Below are 23,827 nucleotides of genomic sequence, written 5' to 3'. Positions count from 1 at the left end.
AATGGAACTTATTGTTCCATTTCAGAGAGTATACCAAAATAAAATAACTTCACAATGTTTTTTCCAACTATAAAACATGTATCAATATGTTATGGTTACAGCATCTTGGTTGGATTTCCTTAGAGTATAATGTTTCCCTGTCATATATGCTCACAGCATAAAATCACTATGCTAGAAATTTGGACATCCTGAATCAAAGATAATTCTGAAAATACAGTCTCCTAAGAGTAGAGCCAGAGACAGGAAAGCCTAAAGCTTCTCACAATTTGTATAATCTCCTTCACAGTGCCTATCATACTGCCTCTGGGGTGGGGGGAACTAAAGAGGAAAGGCAGCATAGCATCTCTGTGTTTCCAGGGCCTCGTGAAAGAATCCTCACTTAGTAGAACGGCCAAAAGAGGGAAACATGTTTATAGGCTATTCCCACAGGAGGCCAGCTCAAGAACATCAGCTGCCATCCTGCTGTCTGCACAGCCCTTCACTGGTACTTCGCCTAGAGAGACAAATCATCCTCTTTGCTTCCCATTTAAAGTGTACAATTGGTGCCAGGCTCTAAATGCCACAATTTCAGGCAGCACATCATTATTTATCTATACATGTTATCTGGACACATCATGGTACCACAAATAGGAAACATTTTAAGACACTAGTAGCTAAGAAACTGACAGCAGCTAAGAGGACAGGTACACTCGCTCATAACACTCCCACACAAGCTACCATTAAAGCACGCTTTTTTAAAGGAAAAGATATCCTAAAGATCCTGTATAACAAGAGAAGGTACCTCTTCCCCTAAAATAGAGGGAGCTTTAGTAGGAATGGGATTCCTACTTGAATGAGTTCAGACCACTTCAAGAGAAATGCAGGACAGGAATAGTTTTGAGGACTCAGTGTTACAAGTACTAAATACTTCATTTTTAAAATGACAGTTGTAACTTCAGCTTGTTCTGAGTTTTATTTCTTGTCAGGCTCATGAATTTTTTGCACTTATCAATCCAGCACATAATCTCCCTCCAAGCTTAACCAGGCTCACACATGTTAAACATCTGGCTGGGGTTGAGAGGTGCAGTTTGCAGCTCAGTAAGACACGCTGGCTCACCTGGGAAACTGGTGCATAAATGGATACTGAACAAATAAATACAGAAATGTATTTGCAATGGTCATAAAGTAACTTTCTCTGTGATGAATCCCCAACCCTTTATGGGAGGGGAAGGGAGGTATGGCTGATGAGAGCATGCAGGAACCAGAGTGATCATAAGGAAATTTGTGAGGAGGCTATCAAGAAAGCTTTGGTCACTGCCCATGGAGTTCCTACTAGAGAGAGAGTATCAAACAGATTGAAAAATGAACTCTCACCTGGGTTCTGGCAGTCTGCCAGCTCACTTTTGCTTACCTTTGGTCTTAGTTAAAAACCATATGGGATGTGTCACAACAAAAGTCTCTTCTTATAACAATCTCTACACCATGGAGATATTTTTCTAACCAAAGGACACATTTGTTTGGAAGAGCTCTCAAGAATTTATACTGGGAAGGACCTTGGATACCATTTGTCTAAAAGACTGGTACTCGGAAAGGCTAAGTGAATTACCTAAGGTCACACAGCTAGCAGCTATGACTAGCCTAGGACCAAGAGCTAACCAGACTTTCCCAAGATAAAATATGTCTATCATTGTGCCTACTAATATATTTTTAAAGAGACAAGGTCCCCTATCCCTCAGGACTACAGCTTTATCACTATGCGTTCTAATTCTCTAGAACCAGAACACTTAGGGTTGTAAGTATCCATTGTTTTTAAGACCATCCATTAATTGGACGGAGAAGAGAGTGCCCACATGTCAGATTTGAAAAGGTATTTCTATCTCTGATACATCTTAGTACAGGTATGAAATTTAAGTAAGTTTATCCATATTAACAACGTTGTTTCAAATTGAAACGTATATATACACACACACATATATATATAAAAACACATAATCATCTCATGTATAATCTATGGTGGGTAATAAGTATCATTGGAAAAATATACAATATGCACTAAAACTTGTTATTCCAAGTTACAAAGACTAATTTATTTCGAAGAATGAGGAAGTGAATTACTACTACACCCGATAACAACCAAACATTTTTTCCGGTAAAGTATCTCTTCTTCAGTATTTATGAAAACTAGATGCGAAAAGCACATGTACTAACCAAGGTTAAAAAAAAAAAAAAAAAACTTGCAAGTATAGACAGCTACAAATAGTGCTCTCCATGGTGAGAAATGAAGTCCACACTTAAGTATCCTAGCAAAATTTTCACCACACAGACACACACACAAATGCACACCCCTAACAGATGGATTCTAAAAAATAACTAAGCATTCCATAAGCCAAATGCTCATAAATTAATAATAAAAGATTAACATCCCTGTATGTGTGATATTGTATAAATGAGCAGACCCTTCTGTCCTCATCTCAACCTCCTTTTCCCAATGCTGTACTCGCCCTTCCACCTCCCTCTACTCTGCAACCAGATCATAACCACCCAAAAGCAAGGTGTCTGCTGCAGCCCAAAACACTTGACCGATAATATCCGGTTTGCCATTCCAGGAAATCCCAGAGTGTGTTTTAAGCCTCTGCCCAAGGCTTATAAAGAAAGGCGAGAGAAAAACTAATCAATACCAGCACCCAGCTGTGACCTGGCACGTAAAGGAATCAAGAAAATAAATCCCATCCATAATCTGTATAATTTAACACTTGGAAGAAAGCAACATCTGGGATCGACTCCAAGCGGGACAGTGTTGCTGGATGGATCTGTGCCTCTTGCACTGAGTGGTAAACCCTGTGAGTGACTGACGGGGGGGCGGGGGGACGCTCCAGTTCCTCACCATTTCAGCAAAGGCAATATAGTTTCCTCGTAAGGGTTAATCCGCCCCAAAAGGAGGTGGAGGGGGTGGTATCAGAAGGAAAATAATAACCACCAACATCTACTCTTTGCCAGTATAGTGCCTGGCAAAGCCACACACACACACACACACACACACACACACAGTTTTAAGAGAGGGAAAGCTGGAACCCCTTCCCAAAGGTGGATCCAGGGCAAACTATTGTCTTGCAGAACGGTGACAATCAGAGTGAAAGCTAATGAAAATATGGGAATGACTGGTTCATCATACGGTCCTTTCAGGGGACTCCAAAGTCCTATCCCCATGCGAAGTTAAAAAAGAAAAAAAGAAAATCCCCTATGACTCTGATTCCCTGGAAAGCCTTTCCAGATTTTTTAAATAACAGGCAAATTAATTTAGACCATAAGCAGATACCTATACATTGTCTAAATCACTAGCTCTGGACCCAATTTTTTCCTTTCTTTTTAAAAAGTACACCAATCAGCAGGCATCATAGGAAATAAAGATCGTTGGTAAAATCCAAAATGCTTTCGCCCTGTTAAACCTTCCGAGGGGTTATAATTGCATTTGGCCGCTGCAGGCTTGTCAGAAGAGCCTGGCTTCTTAATAGCCACAACCCTAAAAGGAGTTAACTGTCAAGGGGGGGGGGGGGGGGGGACCCAGCTGAAATCAAACAACAAAAACGGGAACTGTAATCAGCCTGAACGGGAGGAGGGAAAGGAAGGGAGACTCCGGTATTCATCAGTCAACATTAATGTCCTTTGTTGTTCACCTTTGCACAGAACAGCGAGCGCTACCCCGCTCCGCGTCCCCCGAACCCCAGGGTCGCAGCGCTCCCTTCCCGAACGCGGCGCCCCGGCCCCGAGGACCCGGGCTTTCCGAGCTCCCCCTCCCCATCCCCACCCCACAGCTGTCCTCCGCCGGCCCCCAGCGCGCTCACCCCGGGCCGGGAGTAAAGACGCCGCTGAGATGCCCGTTCCCCTGCAAAGCCCAAAGGGGCGCAGATGCTGAAATGTACCGAGCCCCCCCAGCCCCTCGACCCGCGCACCCCCGCAACCCAGGACGGGAGGGGGGAAGGAAGCTGGGCTCGCGCTCGGGCTCGGGGGCGAGGACCGAGCCACATTCCGCACTCCGGGAACGCGGGAGAGCGCCGGGGCCAAGGCGCTGCGCCCCCCTTCTGGGTCGGGGGTGTTCGCTCCGCGCGGTCGTTGTCGTCTCCCTCTCCCGCCCGCCCCGGGGAATCGGCGCAGCCCCCTGCCCTCCCCGGGGAGGAAGGCGAAGGAGGGCGAGGGGAACGCCGTTCGCCCTCCTCTTCCAACTTGACTCACACACGCCCCGTCGCCGCTCCAAACTCCGCAGCGGGAGGGCCGGCCGCGCGCCTCCCCGCCGTCCCGGCGCTCCGGAGCCCGTGCGGGCGAGCCCCCGGCGCACGCCCCTCTGCCCGGAGCTCGCTCGCCACAGCCCCAAGCCCGCAGCGCGATGCCGCGATCGGGCGTTCGCAGCCCCGCGGAGCGCCAGGGGCGCAGGGGCAAGGACGCGAAATGCGCACCCGCTCGGGCCAGCGCGGAATAAAGTTCGCCCCGCCGAGACTCACCCACGCCGTATTTCTCGTGCTCCGTAGGTATCCACATGGCTGACGGGGGCTCCGGGGTCTTCGGGCTTCGTAATCCCCGCGCCTGCCCCGGCTCGCAACAATGCACCGCTCGCGAGCAGCGGCTGCAACGCTGGAGCCCGGCGGCCCCGCGCGAGAGCTGCGGGCGCTGGGCAAGGTCTGCGCTGGAAGCTCCCGAGCCCGAGCCCGAGCCCGGCGTTGACACCGCGCGGCTGAGGCTGCGCCGCCCGCCGCTCTCCCCGGCGGCGGCTGCTCACAGTCCTCCGACGCGCTCCCGGGGACCCGGCGGCGCAGTCATTGTTCTGATTCACTGAACTAAGCTCCACGCCAGGATACTCTCCGGCGCACCCCCCCCTTCCCCCCGCCCGCCAGCGCCTCTTCCAGCCCTCCCGGTCCCGGAGCCCCCCGCTGCACGCTGGGAATTGTAGTTCTGCGCCTCTCCATCCCGGAAGGGGGCGTGGCGCTGGCGGCCGGGGGCGGGGACAAGGCTGGACTCTCCGCGTCCTATTGGCCCAGGGCGCGACGGGGAGGCGTGGACGTCGAGGAAACCCCGCGTTGATGGGGAGTTCGCCTCCAGGCGCGTTCCCATTGGTTGCGAGGCCTCCGGGCGCTGCCCGCCCTTTTCTCCGCGGCCGCGTAATGGCTGCTCCCGAGACCCGGGGGGCTGCTGCCCGAGGGGAGGAGGACTGTGAGGGCGACCGTGGCGAAGCCGGGGGTGTCAGTTATGAGGGTGAGTACGGCGCCTCCGAAGCGCAAGTGGCTGGTCCCGCTTTCTCTCCCAGCAGGCGTGCGGCCCCCGGGGCGCGAGGGGGCCCCGGGCCGGGCCCAGCCCGACGGGAGGCGGAGCGGAGGGACCGTGGGATGGAACCGGGACACTCCGCCGCCGGGGAGGCTCCCTGAGCGTCTGCCTTCGGTTCGGAGCTCCCGGCTTCGCGCCCGCTGCCCGGTGGGCGTGTGTCGGGTCACGTTGGCGCCGGTGCGGTGGTCGCTCCGGGATTCGCGGCGCGCGCCTCGCGGTTCCCCGCCGCCGCCGCCCCGGGTGGCCTCGGCCGAGGTGGGTCTTCCCTGTGTGCGGGAGGATTTCCAGCTGCAGACCGGGCGCTCCCCTGCACTCCGCGCGTCCGCTCGGTGGGGGCTGGAGCGGCCTCCGAGGGGACAGTGTGCGGCGCGCGGAGCCCCGGGGGCGATCGCCTGCGCTCCGGCTGAGTCCTCGGGCACTGCCCGCAGAGCAGGTGGAGGATTGGAAGGCGGTTCTGAAAATCGTCTCTGCGACCTCAGCTCTACTTGTCTTTTAAGTTGCCTTCTGATCCGCCGGAGGGATCGGAAAGCAAACTTTGGAAGCCGCCAGCGGATTGTCTTGAGGATCCCTCGAGGCCCTTGTTCTTTTTCCCTTTAGTGCACCCGTCCTTGCCCGCCTCCCTTTGGTCTTTTTTTTTTTTTTTTAATGTTTTTTTTTTAAGTTTTTTTAAAATTTATTTATGATAGTCACAGAGAGAGAGAGAGGCAGAGACACAGGCAGAGGGAGAAGCAGGCTCCATGCACCGGGAGCCCGACGTGGGATTCGATCCCCGGTCTCCAGGATCGTGCCCTGGGCCAAAGGCAGGCGCCAAACCGCTGCGATCCCTAAGATTTTATTTATTATTTATTCATGATAGAGAGAGAGAGAGAGGCAGAGACACAGTCAGAGGGAGAAGCGGGCTCCATGCACCGGGAGCCCGATGCGGGACTCGATCCCGGGACTCCAGGATCACGCCCTAGGCCAAAGGCAGGCGCCAAACCGCTGAGCCACCCAGGGATCCCCTCTTTTTGGACTTTTGATGTGTCTAATCTAGCCCAAGTTGTCTTTTTTTCTCTTGGACATGGTTTGGGGCTTTAAGGTTCTCTGCCCTTGTTTGAGATTTTTTTTGGGGGGTGGGGTGGGGTGGGGGGGATGGCTTTTTTGTTTTCACAATTAAATTGACATTTAGTCTTGGGTTTTTCATCACAGCAGCAGCCCAGAGATAAAGTGCAGTTTCTTCCCACTGCCCATCAGTGGAACTACCTACGTTTGAAATTATTTTAATATCTGTACCATTGGTAGGCTCTCGACTTTATTTTTTTTCTTTAAGATTTTATTTATTCATGATAGAGAGGCAGAGACACGGGAGGAGGGAGAAGCAGGCTCCATGTAGGGAGCCCGACGTCGGACTCGATCCTGGGACTCAGGCAGGTGCTGAACCCCTGAGCCACCCAGGGATCCCCAGGCTCTCGACTTTTTTTTTTTTTCTTTTAAGATTTTATTTATTTTTTTCATGAGAAACACAGAGGGAGAGGCAGAGACACAGGCAGAGGGAGAAGCAGGCTCCACAGAAGCAGGCTCCACACACGGAGCCTGATGTGGGACTCGATCTGGGACTCTAGGATCACACACTGAGCCAAAGACAGATGCTTAACCACTGAGCCACCCAGGCATCCCCGGCTCTCAACTTTAAATAGTTGTAACCAGGCCCTAAGCAGTTCATTTGGGGGGTGGGGGGCTCTTACCTGATGGTAAGATACTTACTAAGGTTTTCCAGATTCTCAGAGTTCCAGAGGGCTGCCTTTTTAACATTTAGAGATGAAATCTTTGACGGGTTTATCTCACAGAGTAACTCATAAAAAAGAAAATTGGGGACTCCTTTCCAAAACGTTGTGGAACTTTTAAATATCTTTAGTTACTATAAAAGTTTTCTTTTCTTTTTTTTTTATATAAGTTTTCATTATAAATATTTGAAGCCAGTGGGTATAAGTTAAATGAAAGTTCCTCCACACAGTTTACTCCCACAATAACAACAGTTAAAAGCTCATTGTGTGTTCTTTCTCACGTATTCCTACATGAACACACATCTGTATTGTTTTGATTTTGAAAAATAAAGAAGGACCATTTTCGGGATACCCTGGTGGCTCAGCAGTTGAGTATCTGCCTTCAGCTCAGGGCGTGATCCTGGAGACCCAGGATTGGGTCCCGCATCAGGCTCCCCACATGGAGCCTGCTTCTCCCTCTGCCTGTGTCTCTGCCTCTCTCTCTCTCTCTCTCTCTCTCATGGATAAATAAATAAAATCTTAAAAAAAAAAAAGACCATTCTACGTAAGCTGGAAGATCCACAACCTCCTTTTCCCAATGATCTATTATATACACTCTTCCATGTTCGTATGTTTGTTGCTTCATTTTTTTAAAGGACTGTGCCAATTGTTTTCCATAATATGAATGTGCCATATTCACCATACCTCTGTTAATGAAAGTGCAGTGTGGCTTAGTGAGCAACTTTATATACATATCCTTCCCCTCTTGGTGTGTATTTCTTGAGGAATTGCTGGGTCAAAGGTAACACAAGTTTGAAATTTCAATAGATGTCAGATGTTCCCTTTGAAAGATGACAGCACACAGTCCTATCAGTAATATAGGAGTGTCCTTTTCCCATGTGCTTACTTACTGCAAGGAAATCATTAATCAAGGACTGATGTTTAAGTGACTATTGTATTAAATTGAGTAACTGCTATAAAGCTTAATTTTATGTTACAATTTGTTTTCAATAAAAGTACCGAGCAGCAGTGAATTTGAAGTATCTGTAACCAAAAAAATTCCTCACCCTGGCTTACAGCTGACAAGTGTTCTTACTAATTTGTGGCAGTCATTTGGAGAGCTAATGGTTGAATTTTATGTCATTCCTAGAAGGTAAGGTTGTCATTAAAAATCCCCTTAATAAATTTTGTGTCATTCTATAATTTTATCCAGATTCTTTTCTTTTTTCTTTTTTTTTTCTTTTCTTTTTTCTTTCTTTTTTTTTTTTCAAAAAAAGATTTTATTTATTTATTCATGAGACACAGAGAGAGAGGCAAAGACCTAGGCAGAGGGAGAAGCAGGCTCCTTGCAGGGAGCCCGATGTGAGATTCCATCCCCAGACCGAGATAAAGCCCTGAGCCAAAGGCAGATGCTCAACCGATGAGCCACTCAGCATCCCTATCCAGATTCTTTTCAAAGCCTGCAGAGTATGATACAAATTTGGGGTGGAAATAATGATACTAAAAGTATATTCATATTTTTCTGTTAAGCGGTTATTTAGGCCCTCAGGAATGCCTTTCCCTATAAAATAATTTATTTCTTGAAAACTCTCTTTTTTTAAGAGGTTTCACTCTAGGTCTAATTAAAATATCAATCTGTGTGCTTAATATCCCGGGACTGAAGATTTCTACTACAATGTCACTGAGTGGTGTGCAGGCAAGTACAGCACCTTACCTGAGATCTATGCTTCCAGACTTCCTCAGGCTCCATCCTTCTCCAGAAAAGTCCTTGATCTTGCACAACACTGCTTTGCATACATGTGAACTATAACTGGGACTTCATATTATCCTATGAAATTAAGAACAGATTGTAAATAGACTCAATTTCTCATACTTGGGATATATTATTTGTAGTTTTTCTTTTGCTGGTTTTAGTTAGAGGCAGTAAGATAACACCTATAGTTTATTAACTGACAGTATTACTTACAGGAAATTCTTCTGTTGAAAGTGATTTTTTTTTTTCTGACAGAATTAACCTTTGTATCCGTATTGTAGTATTCTGACAGAGTTCACTTTTTTCCCTGCAAATGGATGGTCAGTAGATGATAATCATGGGAATGCTACTTTGGATTTATAGTGTACTTCCTCTGGAGACCTTATTAACTAATTTGTGATGTCTCTAGAAAGAATGGGAGTAACAGGTGGTGTCAACTCATTCTTATGTTTCTTATTTCAATAAATAGCAACATGTCTTAGCTAGAAACATAGGAAGCATCCTTGATTTCTATCTTGACTTCACGTCCTGAATCTGATCAGTTACTAAGTCTTATTTTTCTGTGCCTGAAATAATCTTTTGAATTTGTTCTTCTCTTCATCTCTTTAGCCACTATTCTATTTCTAACCCTCACCGTTGCTGAGAATTACCTGTGTCCCCCATCCTCCAAACTGTGTTCTTGGGGGCCAAAACTTTGACATGTTTGGTTTTGTCTGTCCAACCCTGTCTTGGCACTTTGTCAGTGTTTAATCATTGTTTAACTAGAAATGAATTCTAGCCTGGATGATTGCAAAATCTTCCTAGTGATCTCACTGACTCTTGATTTTTCTCTCCTTTAGTCCATATTCCAAAATGCAGATGTGTTCATTGGTCCTCACTTCAAATTTTCAGTGTGATTTCTGATGCTTGTATAATGAGGTCTAAATTCTCCACATGGCTCTAAGGATTCAAATCTGCTTTTCCAGCCTCATTTTCAGTCATCCTGCTTTCCTTTCCGTATCTCCATTATCACACTTGACATATAAAACCGTAGGTATTTATTGGCAACTTTGTCTACCCCAGTAGACTGTGAACTTCTTGAGGGCAAGAGTTGTCTTATTTTACTTTTATACATCCAGTGCCATCATGAAGTAAACACTTCAACCGTTCAATGGTTAGAATCTGTTTGAAATTTATTCAAAGTACTTAAATGGCTGCTACTTTACACTAGAAATTGAAACCAAATAAAAAACTGAGTATATGTTTCATGCTTGTGAAAGTTATACACACCAACTAGAAAATGCAGATTATGTCATGAAGATGATGTTCTGTCACAGGTAATCATAGTTAACATTTTCACATAGTCTTTTTTAAGTTAGTGTTGTATAGATAATGAATGATTTAAAAAAAAATTCCCGGGACACCTTGGTGGCTCAGTGGTTGAACATCTCCCTTTGGCTCAGGGTGTGATCCCAGAGTCCCAGGATCAAGTCCCACATCGGGCTTCCTGCATGGGGCCTGCTTCTCCCTCTGCCTATGTTTCTGCCTCTGTGTCTCTCGTGAATAAATGAATAAAATCTTAAAAAAAAAAAAAAATTCCCATCTGCCCTTAATAACCTTGAACCCATAACTGAATGAGTTGGTGCATAGAAATTGAAATCAGTGTTCCATCATCTGCCTGGCGGTTATCTAGTTTTCCACAGGTTGTCATCTTATTTCCAGTGTTGATGCTTAAGTCCAGCCTCATACATTTGACATGACAGTGGAAAGAGAACTAGACCCTATCTTGGAAAAACTGTATTTGAATTTCAATTCCAATGTTTAGTAGTTGTGTACAGCTTTATTGCATGTGCTGTTGCATTTATGAAAATATGAATATAATACCTACTTTGCAGAGTTGCTACGATTATTTCATTCAGTTACATATCTATGACAGCGTAGCATTTATTTACTAGTACCATCTTGGAATTCAATAAATGTTAGTTCTCAGTATAAAGATATGCCTAAATGAACTATAAAACTGCCTATTGTCTGATTTTCTATTTACTTAGGAAGCAGTTTATTGTGTTATAGCCAAGGAGAGGCTTAGGAATGTGTTATCTTCATACCCATTCTCACCCCTACTCAGTGCTGCCCCCTCATCCCCAGCTCACCACACATATACCCACATTCAGAGTCAGCAAGAAGCTCAGATAATCTTGCACACTGGGATGGCCTTCCAAGGTACAGGCTAGAGGATGTCATGGAAGAAAAAGAATTATAGAGACCTTGTTTTTCAGGTTTGGTGTAAAACTCTGAAGAGGGCCCCTTCAGAGGATCCTTTATTTTCCTATGAAAAATAGGTGGAAACTGGCTCGTAGGATATTAAGAAGAAATGTTATAAAAGAGGATATAATAATAATGGTGGTGCTGTTGAGCAGTAACTGTGCTAAGTATGGTTTCAAATGCTGTCATAGGTCTTAGGCCATTTCATCCTCACAACATCCCTGAAGTGGATACTTGTATTATCCTTTTTTCATATATAAGTGAGGAAACTTGTGCAAGAGTGGCTTGTACAAGGTCACACAGTAATGGTAAAAGACCTTTTATCCTATTTACTATTATAGTGTTGTCTTATAGAAACTAAATTCCATTGGATAAGGTCAGAAACAGACTTTCCTTAAACATAAATATGTTCCAAAGCTAATGTTACTGTAGAAAGGCCGTGTGGTTACTTACCACCTATAGGCAAGTTAATTAACTTCTGACCCTCAGTTTCTCATCAGTAAAATGGATAATAATCAAATCTGTTTTGCTGGACTGTTGAAATGATAACTGAGATGATAGATATAGTAGCCTGGTCTTCAATAAATGGTGACTTATTGTGGACACAGGTGTGGGCTCATCTTTAGCTCGTGTGCCAGAGGTGATACAGGTCATGATTTTGAGTATTACGACCTTAAAGTGTCTTTCCATTTCATGTCCAGGTTCCTGTTGAGAGATTACTTGGAGTATCAGACACAGAATTTACATACACTTTTCATTGTGTTGACAAAGACCTTCCATTCATGCAAAAGAACAGTGCTATCCTCTGTAACACATACTCCTATACTTCCCATCTTGAAAAATTGAAGATAATGTTGACCAGGTTCCTACTTTCTTCTAAACCTAAATCCATGAGTAAATAGAAACAAAGTAGTATACTGCCATCTCCAGGGATTGAATCTTTAAATGTTTCTGTTAGCTGTTCTTGAAGAACTTTGCCATAGAATTAGGGTTCAGTTTTGCTACAATTTAATAAACTCATCAGACTCTGAATAGATTTGCCTTTCATTGACAGCATCTTAAAGAATTGCCATCTCTTGCTGAAACAAGTGTGTTCTTACTGACCTCATTGACTCAAATGTGCATGGGGCAGCTTTTTCCAAAAGTGGTGATGGATTTGACTGATCAGTCTTCTGCCTCTCTTTACATCTCAGCCAATACCCTTTGTGACCAGTGTCATTTATTTGTAAGATAGCCAACTGTGGTTGAGTGCTATTTTTAGCTCTATGGACCAAGTAAAGTTTCTAGAACTAAATAGGACTTGAACCTTTGCCTCATTTGGGAAGGGGTTGTCAACAATTGACATCATATTTTAAGTGATGTAAGTCAATGTGGGATACATTGGGATACTGGATACATTGAGTAAAAATGTGTGGAAGGAAAAACTGGTTTGAAAGTCTGAAATACTGGACTCTGATCTTGAATTTGCTGCTTTGTAGCAGTGTGAACTTGGGAAATATTATTTAACCTCTTAGTCCCCATTTCATCATGAAAATGCTGCAGTTAACTGCATATCTTATTGGGAGATTGAGTGAAGCAGTGAATATAGGAATGAATGATGCTGCTGATGGAGGAGTCTCACATGAGACTGTGACAGGTCTTTGGAATATGAAAAGATGGATTCAAAAGTAACTGTCAGATACAACCTATGTGACCTCAAGTCGTTTGACCTCATCATTATGATTACCGCTACTAAAAAAGTCAGTATGACTTTTAACTGATTGCAGACTAATCAACATTAGAATTTGAGTCAAGGCATACCCTTGGATTTATGTAAACCCTTTAGTGTCAGGGACTGTCACATATACCTTGGGATCACTTCATCTTCTACAGTGCCATGCTATGGTGGCATTTGGTGTGGTTGAGTGGTGACTGCGGATTGGCCCCATGCTGGGTCCTACATGGGGCACAAATTAGGAAGAACCCCTGGCTTTATCTGTGGGAATATTTCAATGTAGTTGGTGGAGCTCTACAGTCATATTTTATCAGACTTAATTGGAGAGTCCTTTCTGTTTCCATATCACAGTGTGGGAAGAAGTAGATACATTTGAATCTGCAGTTTGTATGTATTGACTGAGGAGCTGAAAGCTTTTAAATGTGCTTATTTATAAAAGAAAGGAAAAAAAAAAAAAGAAAGGAAATTCATGTTCCGGCCTCTGGTTTCTCTAACACTGTCCTCATTTCATGCTATTTCTTCACTGAAAGATGCATCCTCCCCCAAGTAATTAGAGGCCCTGCCTTATAAAAAAAAAAAAAATTTTTTTTTAGTGTTTTTATCCAAAAAAGAGATTTGTTTTTTAAGAGAAGGACCTCAGAATTGTAATTGTGGTTATTTAACACAATCTTCTGTTATGTAACAAGCTGCTATTCACCAGTAATAGCCAATTAAAAAGGAAAATATCTTGTACTACTAATTGTAATTATCATTATAAAGCAATTAATAACAGGAACTGTTGTTGAACAGTAACATAACAGCAATCAAGCTATCTTTGTTAAAGCAATCTTATACCTAATTTCCACAAATGGTGGAGGGGAGGAGTAGGAAAAGAAGGTGAAAAAGAGCCCAAAAGCCTATTGGAATATTTTACAAACCAGTTCGCAAATGATTTTTGAAAGTTTTATTTATAAATATGCACACACATAAAGAAAAGCAATGCTAATAACTCACTGAGACTTAGAGGTTTTTTTCCTACCAGCAGTGATCATAGATAGTAGTGTTCCATAAAGAGCTCACTGGACAAGGATCCAGAGACCTGAGTTTTAATCCTATTTCTGCTTCTGACTCTCTGACTTTAGAGAAGTTATTTGCCTTCATGGTTAAGATTTCCTGGTTTGTAAATGAGGTAATTCATTTATATTAGCATCCTCTCAGCTGCATTTTTCAAGTATCAATAAAAAGAAGATAGGTTTACAGCTAGGGAACCCAGTTATACATATCCTAGAGTCTATGTAAAAAAAACAAGTATCTCTGGGTATTCCCTTAAGAACTCATTGCACATGTGAGTGTAATTAACTAGGTGTATCAAGGTAGAAATTTTGTGGAGAACCACTGCAATAGTTGACTTCTCCAGTCTCAAATTCCAAGAGAGTGTAGTTAGATCAGTAGGGCATATCGCATCTCATTGTATCCCCCTCTCCTTTCCATTCTTTAAATAAACAGTGTGAATCTGAAGGAGCTTTTAAGAGAACTGAGACTTCGTTCAAAATTTTTATTAAGCATTGCAATATACAAGCTTCTGTATTCTAAATGCTATAGAACACAAAGATCAAAGATATCAAGATAGGTCTTGCCATCAAGTATCTTAGAGCCTAAAAGGGAAGATAGGAGAGTACATAAATAACTACATTACAAGGTAGAAAATGTTAAGGACCATCAGAGTGATCAAGATGGAGTTGAATAAGAAAGAGATTAAGACCAGCAGGTGTTGCTCTGCCTTGAAGTGGAATAAGATTTAGACACGCAGAGAAATAAGGAAAAGCACTTATTATGTGCCTAAGCAAAGGGAAGGAACAATAGAAAAACTAAGGGCATATACGGAAGATAAAGTCAGTTCATTTTGCCTGGAGAAAAAAGGTAAATGGAAGCAATAAAAACAAGTTTGAAGAGGTAAGTCGAAGCTATATCATTTACTCTCAAATGTTAGACCCCATCTCTGCAGATAGAGGAAGAGAATGACAAGATCAAAGTTTAATCAGGTAGCAGTGTACCAAAGAGCAAAGGATGAATCAGGAAGCATGAGTATTTACCAAAGCAAGAGATAATGAAGACCCACACTAGAATTTAATAATATGCCTTTGTTAATGAAGTCAGAGATAGTTCAATCCTGTAAACAAATTCCTGAGATTAGAAAAATAATGCTGGGACACAGCAGGTGGCATATGAGGATTGTCCCTTTGATAGGTTGAGCTTCTGCTTAGGCCCTTTCATGACTCATGACGAAGGCCCAGAGACAGCAGGCAGAGAATGCCACAAAGATGATAAAACAGCCATCAAATGGGGCGCCTGGGTAGCTCAGTTGGTTAAGTGTCTATCTTTGGCTCAGGTCATGGTCCTGGGATCATCCCCACATCAGGCTCCCTGTTTAGTGAGGAGCCTGCTTCTCCCTCTCCTCTCAGCTTGTGTTCTCTCTCACTCTCTCTCAAAATCTTTTTTTTTAAAAAGGTATCAATTAAGTCTAAACAGGTCTAGAACCATGCTCAGTTCCAAATATAAGGAAAGATGGGGACTTTCAGCCAAGGAGCAAGCTGGGGGCAAGGGTTCGGAAGTTCCTAAGAGGAAATCTGGCTGAACAGACTTGACAAGGTTCTTGCTAAAGGCAGGCCAGGGTGAGATATCAGGTGACAAGATACCACCTGGAGGGCAGTAGAGGATGAGGAACCTCATCAAAAACAGAGAAGGGGAGAGTCTCTCTGAATTGACTTACCAGGATTCTTGCAAAAACTGGGCTGGCGAGGCCTAATCAAAAGGATTCAGAGGACCCTTCAGGAAACCAAAGTTTGGTCAAGAAGAGAATTTCTGTCAGTAGCAAGAACACAATCACAAATAAACTGGATTATAGGAATAGGTCTTAAACCATTAAAAGACCTAAAAGAAACAAGAGCAACATGGATTCTTGGTGAGACATTGAACGGACAGCTTATGGAATCAGGGCAATGGGTTGAGGACTCAGTTACTAGAAAAGGTGTACAAGCTGAGGCTTGGTTCTAAGACATTAGTCACATGCCCAGTGACTAGCATCCTGGATCCAGATGGAGATGAGGAAAAGCCTGGGTTGACGTAGAGCCATTGGTTTGAGGTGGTCCCCTGCTGGAGCAGAGCCAAATTGCTGGTAGGTCTGGGGACCCCTGCCATGCTGATTGGCAGTATTGGCAGAGGCCTAGCTCCAGGCAATTCATTACAGTTGCCCATATGGCCACTGAACTCCTGACCCTGAGCTCATTAATCCTGAATAATCAGCCAGTTGTAATATAATTCTCAAGTATAAGGTAATAACACCCTTTCTTTCACATGACCCCTGGACTCCATGGAATTTGATGCCTCAGAGAAAGATTCCTATTCTTGATCTTTTTCCTTGTGAAACATCTTAGGAGTTTATTGACAGAATAGATTATGATGTTAATAATATCCCCCCTGTTAATGTGATATTTTAAGGTATCAGTAGTTATTGTTGTTTCTATAGAGTATAATCCTGTTTTCCATTTATTATATGAAACTCCAAGTACATCCAACCATATGAATTTACACATTCTTAGAGCCTAAATGAATTAAACTTTTAAGTAATGGACTGAGAAAAAATTCATTTCTTGCTGTCATGCTTTTGAAAGATATTCATAGAAATTGCATTCTCATTGTTTTCATTCATCTATGTGATCGAAGTAGGTAGGGCTAATGTAAATTTAGTATGCTGTTTTTGTTTTTAGGGACAGTATAGAATAGAATCATGAGACAAAAGTATTATAATACCTTCTTACACAAAGGATTTCATGATCAAATAATTTGCAATGACTGTGTTAAACTTTTAGTTTCTTTAGGACTTTACTATGCTCATTTTTGTAACCAAGAGATAAATATTATACTGCAGTTTCCCAAATGCTTGACCATAGTATCTTTTTCTCAACCAGCGCACATTAACATTTCATGGGATGCTAGTGTTCTATGAATTTGATTTGGGAAATGCTAGTCAAGGTCATCTTCCTCTTAGGCCGGTATTTATTAGAAGCTTAGACATCCCAAAGAGTTTGACTTTTACTTCAAGCACTTAGTTGGGGGAAAATAAGCATAGAGTAGTAGGCACAGGGTAGAAACAAAAAGCATAACTATTTGTTCTGCCTCAGGGAGATCTAACACCCTGTAAAGAGCATTTCCCCCCTGTTATATCCAGAACACCAGTGTTCTTTCATGGTAGTAATGAAATAAATACTTGTATAAACAAAACCTAGCCCTGGAGCACAATATGAGAGCTCTTCAAATCAGTGTCTTTTGTTTCTTTATTTTAGTATCCCTTTCTTAGTACATTTGAATTAAAGTGCTCCTAAGTAACCAATTTCTGACCTACTGTTCCAGGGCACTCAAGCCCGTGCTTCTTATTAAGTCAGGTAACCATAGCCATTTAATGCATTATTTAAGGTTATAAAAATTTAATTCATGTTCCTCTATCAACTTTCATTGACTTGAAGAATGTAGGTTGGTTGCAATTTTTTTTTAATTGCCTGTACATGGCATCATTGTCAGAAATGTCAGAGTTTCTGAATTACTGTTTATTAATGAAATGATGAATCCAGGCAGTTCTTTGATGTAAAATCCACAACTAGTATGATGTAGAGGAATTTTTTAGTGAAAGGTTTTTTAAAACAGCTTAGAAATGATTCATTGGACCATTGTTATTCACTTCTAGTTAGCCGTATTCAGAGCCAACTGGCAAATCTCCATTTCTTCAGGATTCTCACTTAAAACGTGATTTCAGAGTAAACCAATTTAGGCAAGCAGTGTATAAGTGAAAGAACTGGATTGTTCTCTTTATATTGTCACCTTTTTCTAAAGTTTCATGTTTGTTGGTATCCCTTGTGATAATACATTACTCAGATTCTGAATTCATCTTATATATGGATAGTTACCAAAAGTGATTGTCATATTATTAATATTAGTTGATCTTTGGACCCTACTGTGAAAGTCAAACATACTTGTAAAAATTCAAACATGTTTTCATGTACTTATGAGCAACATTTTTAAAGTTATAACCTGCATAAGTTATAAATATTATAACCCTCATAAAAAATGTAAACCTTCTCCCTTTTTCTTTGTCATATTTAGAATCTTAGCTTAAATGTCACTTCTTACATGAAGCCACTCTTGAACCATAAACTGAATAAGCTACATACTTCTTTGTAGCTTTAATCATACAGTTATGTAGGAGAATCCCATTTGTTACCTGCTTGTAAAGAGAGAAATTTTTACTCAATTCAACTGTTATAAACTATATGAGCTTCCAAAGGCTGCCTGTAACAAATTACCACAGACCAGTGACTTAGAACAAGAGAAAGTTATCCTGTCTCAGTTCTGAAGGCCAGAAGGCTGAAATCAGGATGTCAGCAGGATCACATTCCCTTTGAAGCCTCTAAAGGAGAATCTGGTAGCATCAGGCATTCCTTGGTTTATGGCATCGTAACACCAATTTCTTCTTCTGTCTCAAAGAGACAGCCCTCTTCTCTATGTCTCTTTGTCAGTCATTGCATTTAGAGCCCACCCTAATCCAGGATCATCTCAAGCTATTTACATTAATTATATCTGCGGGGACCCTTATTCCACATAAGATCACATCTGAGGTTCCAGGTGAATCACTCTCTCAAGTCACCATTCAATCCACTATACATATTAAAGATATTCCCTTTTTTCCAGATTGCCTTGCCTTCTTTCTGACCTAGTCAAGGAGTACGTGCACAGGCGAGTGCTTGTTTTTATGTAAGTTGAGAAAGGGAAGGGTCCTTTCTCTCTCTCTCTCTCTCTCTCTCTCTCTCTCTCTCAAGCACTCTGTAGCACGTGGTACATGCTATTTGACTTTATGGACATTGGGACTTTACATTGACCTTATTCTCATGAATATTAAACTCTTTATAGAAAGTCACTGGCAAGGATTCGGAAAGAGCTTATTAAAAATCTTTAGTCTTTTTATGCTGGGGCTTTTCCATCACTGTTATTTTTTACTTTCCTCATCTTTTATTGTTTTAGGACCGTCAGCTCTTGTCCTTTGTACTTATAGCCTCTGAAATTTGGTCTTTGCCTGAGATCAAGAGCATGGTATAGTGAAAAGAACACTAAACTTATAGACAATAATCCAGTTCATATTTTAATTGTATGACTTTAAATAAATTATACTCCCTAAACTTCTATTTCACATAATAATGATAGAAATAATAATCTTTCTTACCTGGCAGTTTAATAATGAGGTTTTTAGGAGATGACTTTATAAAATGTAAAGGGTTATATAAATAAATCAGAAGTACATTAATATCATGCTTGAAATGACCATTTTTTAATTTACTGATTAGTGCCTTTCTACCCTGACTATCCTTTCTATCTTGAGTATGACTGGGCTCTTCCCCCTTTAAACTGTCAATCATTTATCAGTTAATATAAATACTTGTAGACTAAATAAATAAATAAATGTAGAATATTTGAGCTGGGCATGACATTAGGGTAAGTCACATTGGAATATATTTTAAAAGTCCATGACATAGTTTCTGTCTTGCTTGTACTCTGAATGGAGAAGAGACACACATACGGGTAACTAGGTTAAGCTCCCATAAGTGGATACAGGAATGGATAGAGAAGAAAACTGCTTGAAAGGGATGATCATAGTTGCCTTCGTGGAAAAAGAGAAACCAGGGGGCTAGGAAAGATTCCTGCAGGCATGTGGATGGATAGAGTACCTGAGGCTCAGGGGGAGGGGAAGAGCCAGGTGTCATGCAGCCAGTGGCATTTCAGAGACTGCTTAAAGCTTCAGAGTAAAGAAAGAAGTAGTGAGAGATAAAATGGAATAAAAGACTATATCTGATAACCGTCTTAGAAGAACCAAGAAGCTCTTCAGTGCTCAGGCCCTTACTTACAAGGATGTAGATATTTCACGATTTGGATCTTTGTTCTCCTTCAGGCCAAATGGTCTCCAAAAGCAGTAGTAGAATCTCCCTAATTAAAAATAAGAGGGGCAGCCCGGGTGGCTCAGCGGTTTAGTGCCTGCCTTCAGCCCAGGGTGTGATCCTGGAGTCCTGGGATCGAGTCCCATGTCGGGCTCACTGCATGGAGCCTGCTTCTTCCTCTGCCTGTGTCTCTGCCTCTCTCTCTGTGTCTCTCATGAATAAATAAATACAATCTTTAAAAAATAAATAAATAAAAATAAGAGAGCTCACAATTTGCCTTACAAATCAAAAAGAACACATTTGATTTTCTTAGGCTCTGAGTTTTATCGAGCATTTATTGAGCACTACTTATGTGCTAGGCCCTGAAAACATAAAAAAAGAACAAGACAAAGTTCCTACCCTAAAGGAGACACTTAAGTAGCAGAAGATAATAATGCAGAAGTGCAGTAAAAGAATCACACTGAAGCAATGAGATAACTCTGTCATATGTGCTTCTAACCCATCAGGGAGGTTTGGGTAGGCTTCTCCAAGAGGTGATACATAGTCAAGGTCTTTGCCAGGTGAGGTAGGCCTCCTTGATAGAGGAAGCTGCATGAGGAAAGGCTTGAAGTACATGTTATCATAGTCTAAAAATGATGTAGTAGAGACAAAGCTGGGAGATAAGACTGAAAAGAAGCAAGAGCTGTACTAAAAAGGAGTTTGAAAAAAAAAAAAAAAAAGGATTTTGGGGCAGCCCAGGTGGCTCAGTGGTTTAGCGCCACCTTCAGCCCAGGGCATGATCCTGGAGACCTGGGATCGAGTCCCACATCAGGCTCCCTGATGGAGCCTGCTTCTTCCTCTATCTGTGTCTCTGCCTCTCTCTCTGTGTCTCTCATGAATGAATAAATAAAATCTTTAAAATAAATAAAAATAAGTTTGTGGGCATAGCAAAAGAATTTAGATTATCTCCTACATGATGGAGAGTGTTTTGGGTGAGTGAATAAAATGAATCAGATTTCCTGAATAGGAACAACCTCATGGCAGTCCTGATATGAAGATGCATGTACAGAGACAGGACAAGTAGTTCAGAGGCTCTTGTTAATAGAGTATGTTCCTTAGGCAGTTCAAACTGGATGTCAAGGTAAATAAGTCTTTCTAAAATGTGCAAACCATCATACCACCTTCCAGCTCAAAAGCCAGCTATGATTTCTCTATGCCTATAGGAAAAGCCCGAAATGAAAATATATCCCATTCAAGACTCCTCATTGCCTGTCACCACTAATTTAATCTGCTACTTTACCACAGAGATAGCTGAGCGTTTTCTTTTTCTCCCTTACAGGTGTAGCCACTCCTCAGTTGTGAGATAAGTATTAGGAGAATAATTTAAGAGGCCAGATGGAGGAGTAAGCCTATCCATTGAGAGCTCACTTGACTTTGTCATGTGGAAATACACTTTCAAATTTTATTTTTTAGATGAAAGTAATTTTTAAGTTATATTTCTTCCTAATTATTTCTAAGAAATCTTTTTTTCCTAAGAAAAGTTGGTATCTTTTCCACAATTAACAGTGGCTATGTACCCCTACATTTCTATATTTTTGTTTTGATCCATGGCAGACTTTACCAGATACTTGTAATTTAGCTCCAGATTTTGTACAAGTCTTCCAAGAATTTTCAAACAAGACCTTACTTCGTTTGTGAGGGATGGTGATTGTGTATATTTAAATATTTTTGTGTGCATGTATGTGAGTGCAATAAAAATTTTGATTTGTAAACATTTTTAAATGATGTGTTCATTGGAGCAAAGTCTGATTAACCAGAAAGGTGAAATGCTGGTTTGTTGCCATATTTTTTCCTCTTAATGAAAACTTAGATGATATCTACTACCAAATCTTTCATTCTGGTTTAACACAACTAATATAAGTCTAAGGTCATCCTTACCCAGTATTCAGAGTTCTTGAATTTTCCAGTAGGGTACTTTTTAATGATAAACTGCATTTTTTTGTGAGGAGCTCAGTTACCTCTGAAGTCTCTGATGACTGCCATCTGGTTCTTTTTTTTTTTTTTTTAAGATTTATTTATTTATTTATGATAGAGAGAGAGAGGCAGAGACACAGGAGGAGGGAGAAGCAGGCTCCATGCCTGGAGCCCGACGTGGGACTCGATCCTGGGACTCCAGGATTGCGCCCTGGGCCAAAGGCAGGCACTAAACCGCTGAACCACCCAGGGATCCCCCTGCCATCTGGTTCTAATGAAGGATCACAGTTTTCCAAATTGTTTTTGGTTCCTTTCATCTCCCCGTTCTCCTATCTTTTTTCTATTTTCATAATTTATTATTATAACATTACTTCCTTGCCTATGAATGTTTTTACTGCTTTTTCTTTAACATGAATGACATCTCAATTTATATTTGAAAGTAAGCAAACATGCCATCACAGTACTATTTTAGATCATGTATTGGGATCAAGACAACCATAGAACTTCCCTCATTCAAAGAATCTTTCATGTGATCAATGTATAGCTTATTTTATGTATTCCTCCCTAATATCAAGTATATTTGCTTGACATAGGTATTTTGGGGGAGGCAATCTTCTTTTATGATGGTAGTTTCCACTTCATTAGGAAAGAAAATTACTATCAATTTAAAGTATTCTGTTTTCTCCTCTTAGCTCCCTTGGTGAAAACAACAGCAGTATCCAGGGACTGCCACCTCCGTTTCAAAAGGAGCTCCCCCCCCCCCCGCCCCCCACCCCCAGCCTTAGCTACAATGATTTCAAAGCCTTTATCCCATAAGGGACATATATTAAAGACTGAACAGATAATTTTTAAAGTGAATAAAGAGATCAAGGGTATTAAGATACTATTGGGAGTCAAGATAATTGGGATTAAAGTCTCAGGGGGAAGACAGACAACATGAATTGCAACCACAAGGAACAAGGTATCAACTAGACAAAAGAAGAAACCTTGTGAAATCAAATAAGGTGTATCCATTTGGAGATTAGAAGAAAGTAATCTGAAATAGTTTGTGGATTAGCACTTAATTCATGTAGGATAATGCTTTGAATATGCCTCTTCCTATTTTGAGTTGATTTTCCTACTTGGAATTAATTTAAAAGCCAGATTACAAATAAAGTACTGAGTATTGAGGCCACTTCTGAGGTTACTGGGAGTGCAGTCATGTATGTGTCCACAAACAATAGCACCCCTAGTGTTTGATGACAATCTAGGTATTATAAGGGATGAGCAAGAGTCAGAGCTGTTCTCTGGGATGATATTCCCTCAAGATCTCCAGAGTCCTGACTCTGAATAGCAGTTGTGTATCAAATGTTATGTGCAGTGTCCATATCAAGAAATTAGTGATGCAGTTTTTATCTCATTAACTTTACCGCACTGAAGTCTTATGTGTCGTCACTGGTATACCTTGTAATCTTCAGAGTAATGACTCATCATTCTAAAAGCCTAAAGGTACTTGAAAAATCCACTTCCATTATCTCTGCATATTTTGAGAAGATTTATCATCTTTGGACCATTCTAACCGTAACTCATATATTCTCTCTGCCAAAAATATCTTTTTCCTGCCTGTCTACCTTATAACTCCTAGTCATTCCTTAAGACTTAAGTTTAGGTATCATCTTCACCTTTTCTGTGGAATGTTCTTGCTGACTCTTTGCCAGTACTAAAAAGGTAACCCAGCATTTACATTATCAATTTCTGATGACAGGTCCCATTTGGGGATTGTAGCTGTGATACACTTTGCTCTTACACACACACACACACACACACGTTTTTATTTTTAAGTTTTTTTTTTAAGTTTTTAATTCCAGTTAACATACAATGCGATATTAGGTTCAGGTGTACTAGTGACTAAACACTTCCATACATCCCTCATGAGGACAAGTGCACTCTTTAATCCCCTTTACCTATTTCACCCATCTCCCTACCCACCTCCCTTCTGTTAACCATCAGTTTGTTTTCTGTAAGAATCTACTGGTTTCTCTCGCTCTTTTTCCCTTTGTTCATTTGTTAGATATGAATGAAATCATATAGAATTTGTCTTTCTCTGATTTACTTTACTTAGCATTATACTCAGTCCATACGATTGGCAAATGGCAAGGTTTCATTATTTTTTTTTTTATGGCTGAATAAT

General features: G+C 41.7%; 2 protein-coding genes across 10 annotated transcripts in view; one reads left to right on the top strand and one right to left on the bottom strand.

Moving 5' to 3' along the window:
- Positions 1-4,798, bottom strand: part of DOCK4 (dedicator of cytokinesis 4) — a 409,480-nt gene extending 404,682 nt beyond the window's left edge. For 4 of the 8 annotated variants that reach the window (XM_077856141.1, XM_077856146.1, XM_077856143.1 and 1 more), the window contains exon 1: positions 4,476-4,797. In XM_077856141.1, coding sequence (XP_077712267.1) covers positions 4,476-4,512 — 37 coding nt within the window. In that variant the 5' untranslated portion in view covers positions 4,513-4,797. Of the gene's footprint in view, positions 1-4,475 lie in introns of all 8 variants that reach the window. The other 4 variants (XM_077856142.1, XM_077856147.1, XM_077856145.1 and 1 more) reach the window with 2 other exon arrangements.
- Positions 4,799-5,080: 282 nt separating this feature from the next.
- ZNF277 (zinc finger protein 277) overlaps positions 5,081-23,827 on the top strand; it is a 109,047-nt gene continuing 90,300 nt past the window's right edge. The window contains exon 1 of one of the 2 annotated variants that reach the window (XM_077856139.1): positions 5,081-5,223. In XM_077856139.1, the coding sequence (XP_077712265.1) occupies positions 5,133-5,223 (91 nt within the window). In that variant the 5' untranslated portion in view covers positions 5,081-5,132. The remainder of the gene's footprint in view (positions 5,224-23,827) is intronic. The other variant, XM_077856140.1, reaches the window with a different exon arrangement.

Source organism: Canis aureus, chromosome 18 (genome assembly GCF_053574225.1).
Source record: "Canis aureus isolate CA01 chromosome 18, VMU_Caureus_v.1.0, whole genome shotgun sequence".
NCBI classification, from domain to species: Eukaryota; Metazoa; Chordata; class Mammalia; order Carnivora; family Canidae; genus Canis; species Canis aureus.
The sequence above is the reverse complement of the archived record's forward strand: the minus strand, read 5'-3'. Positions and strand labels throughout refer to the sequence as shown.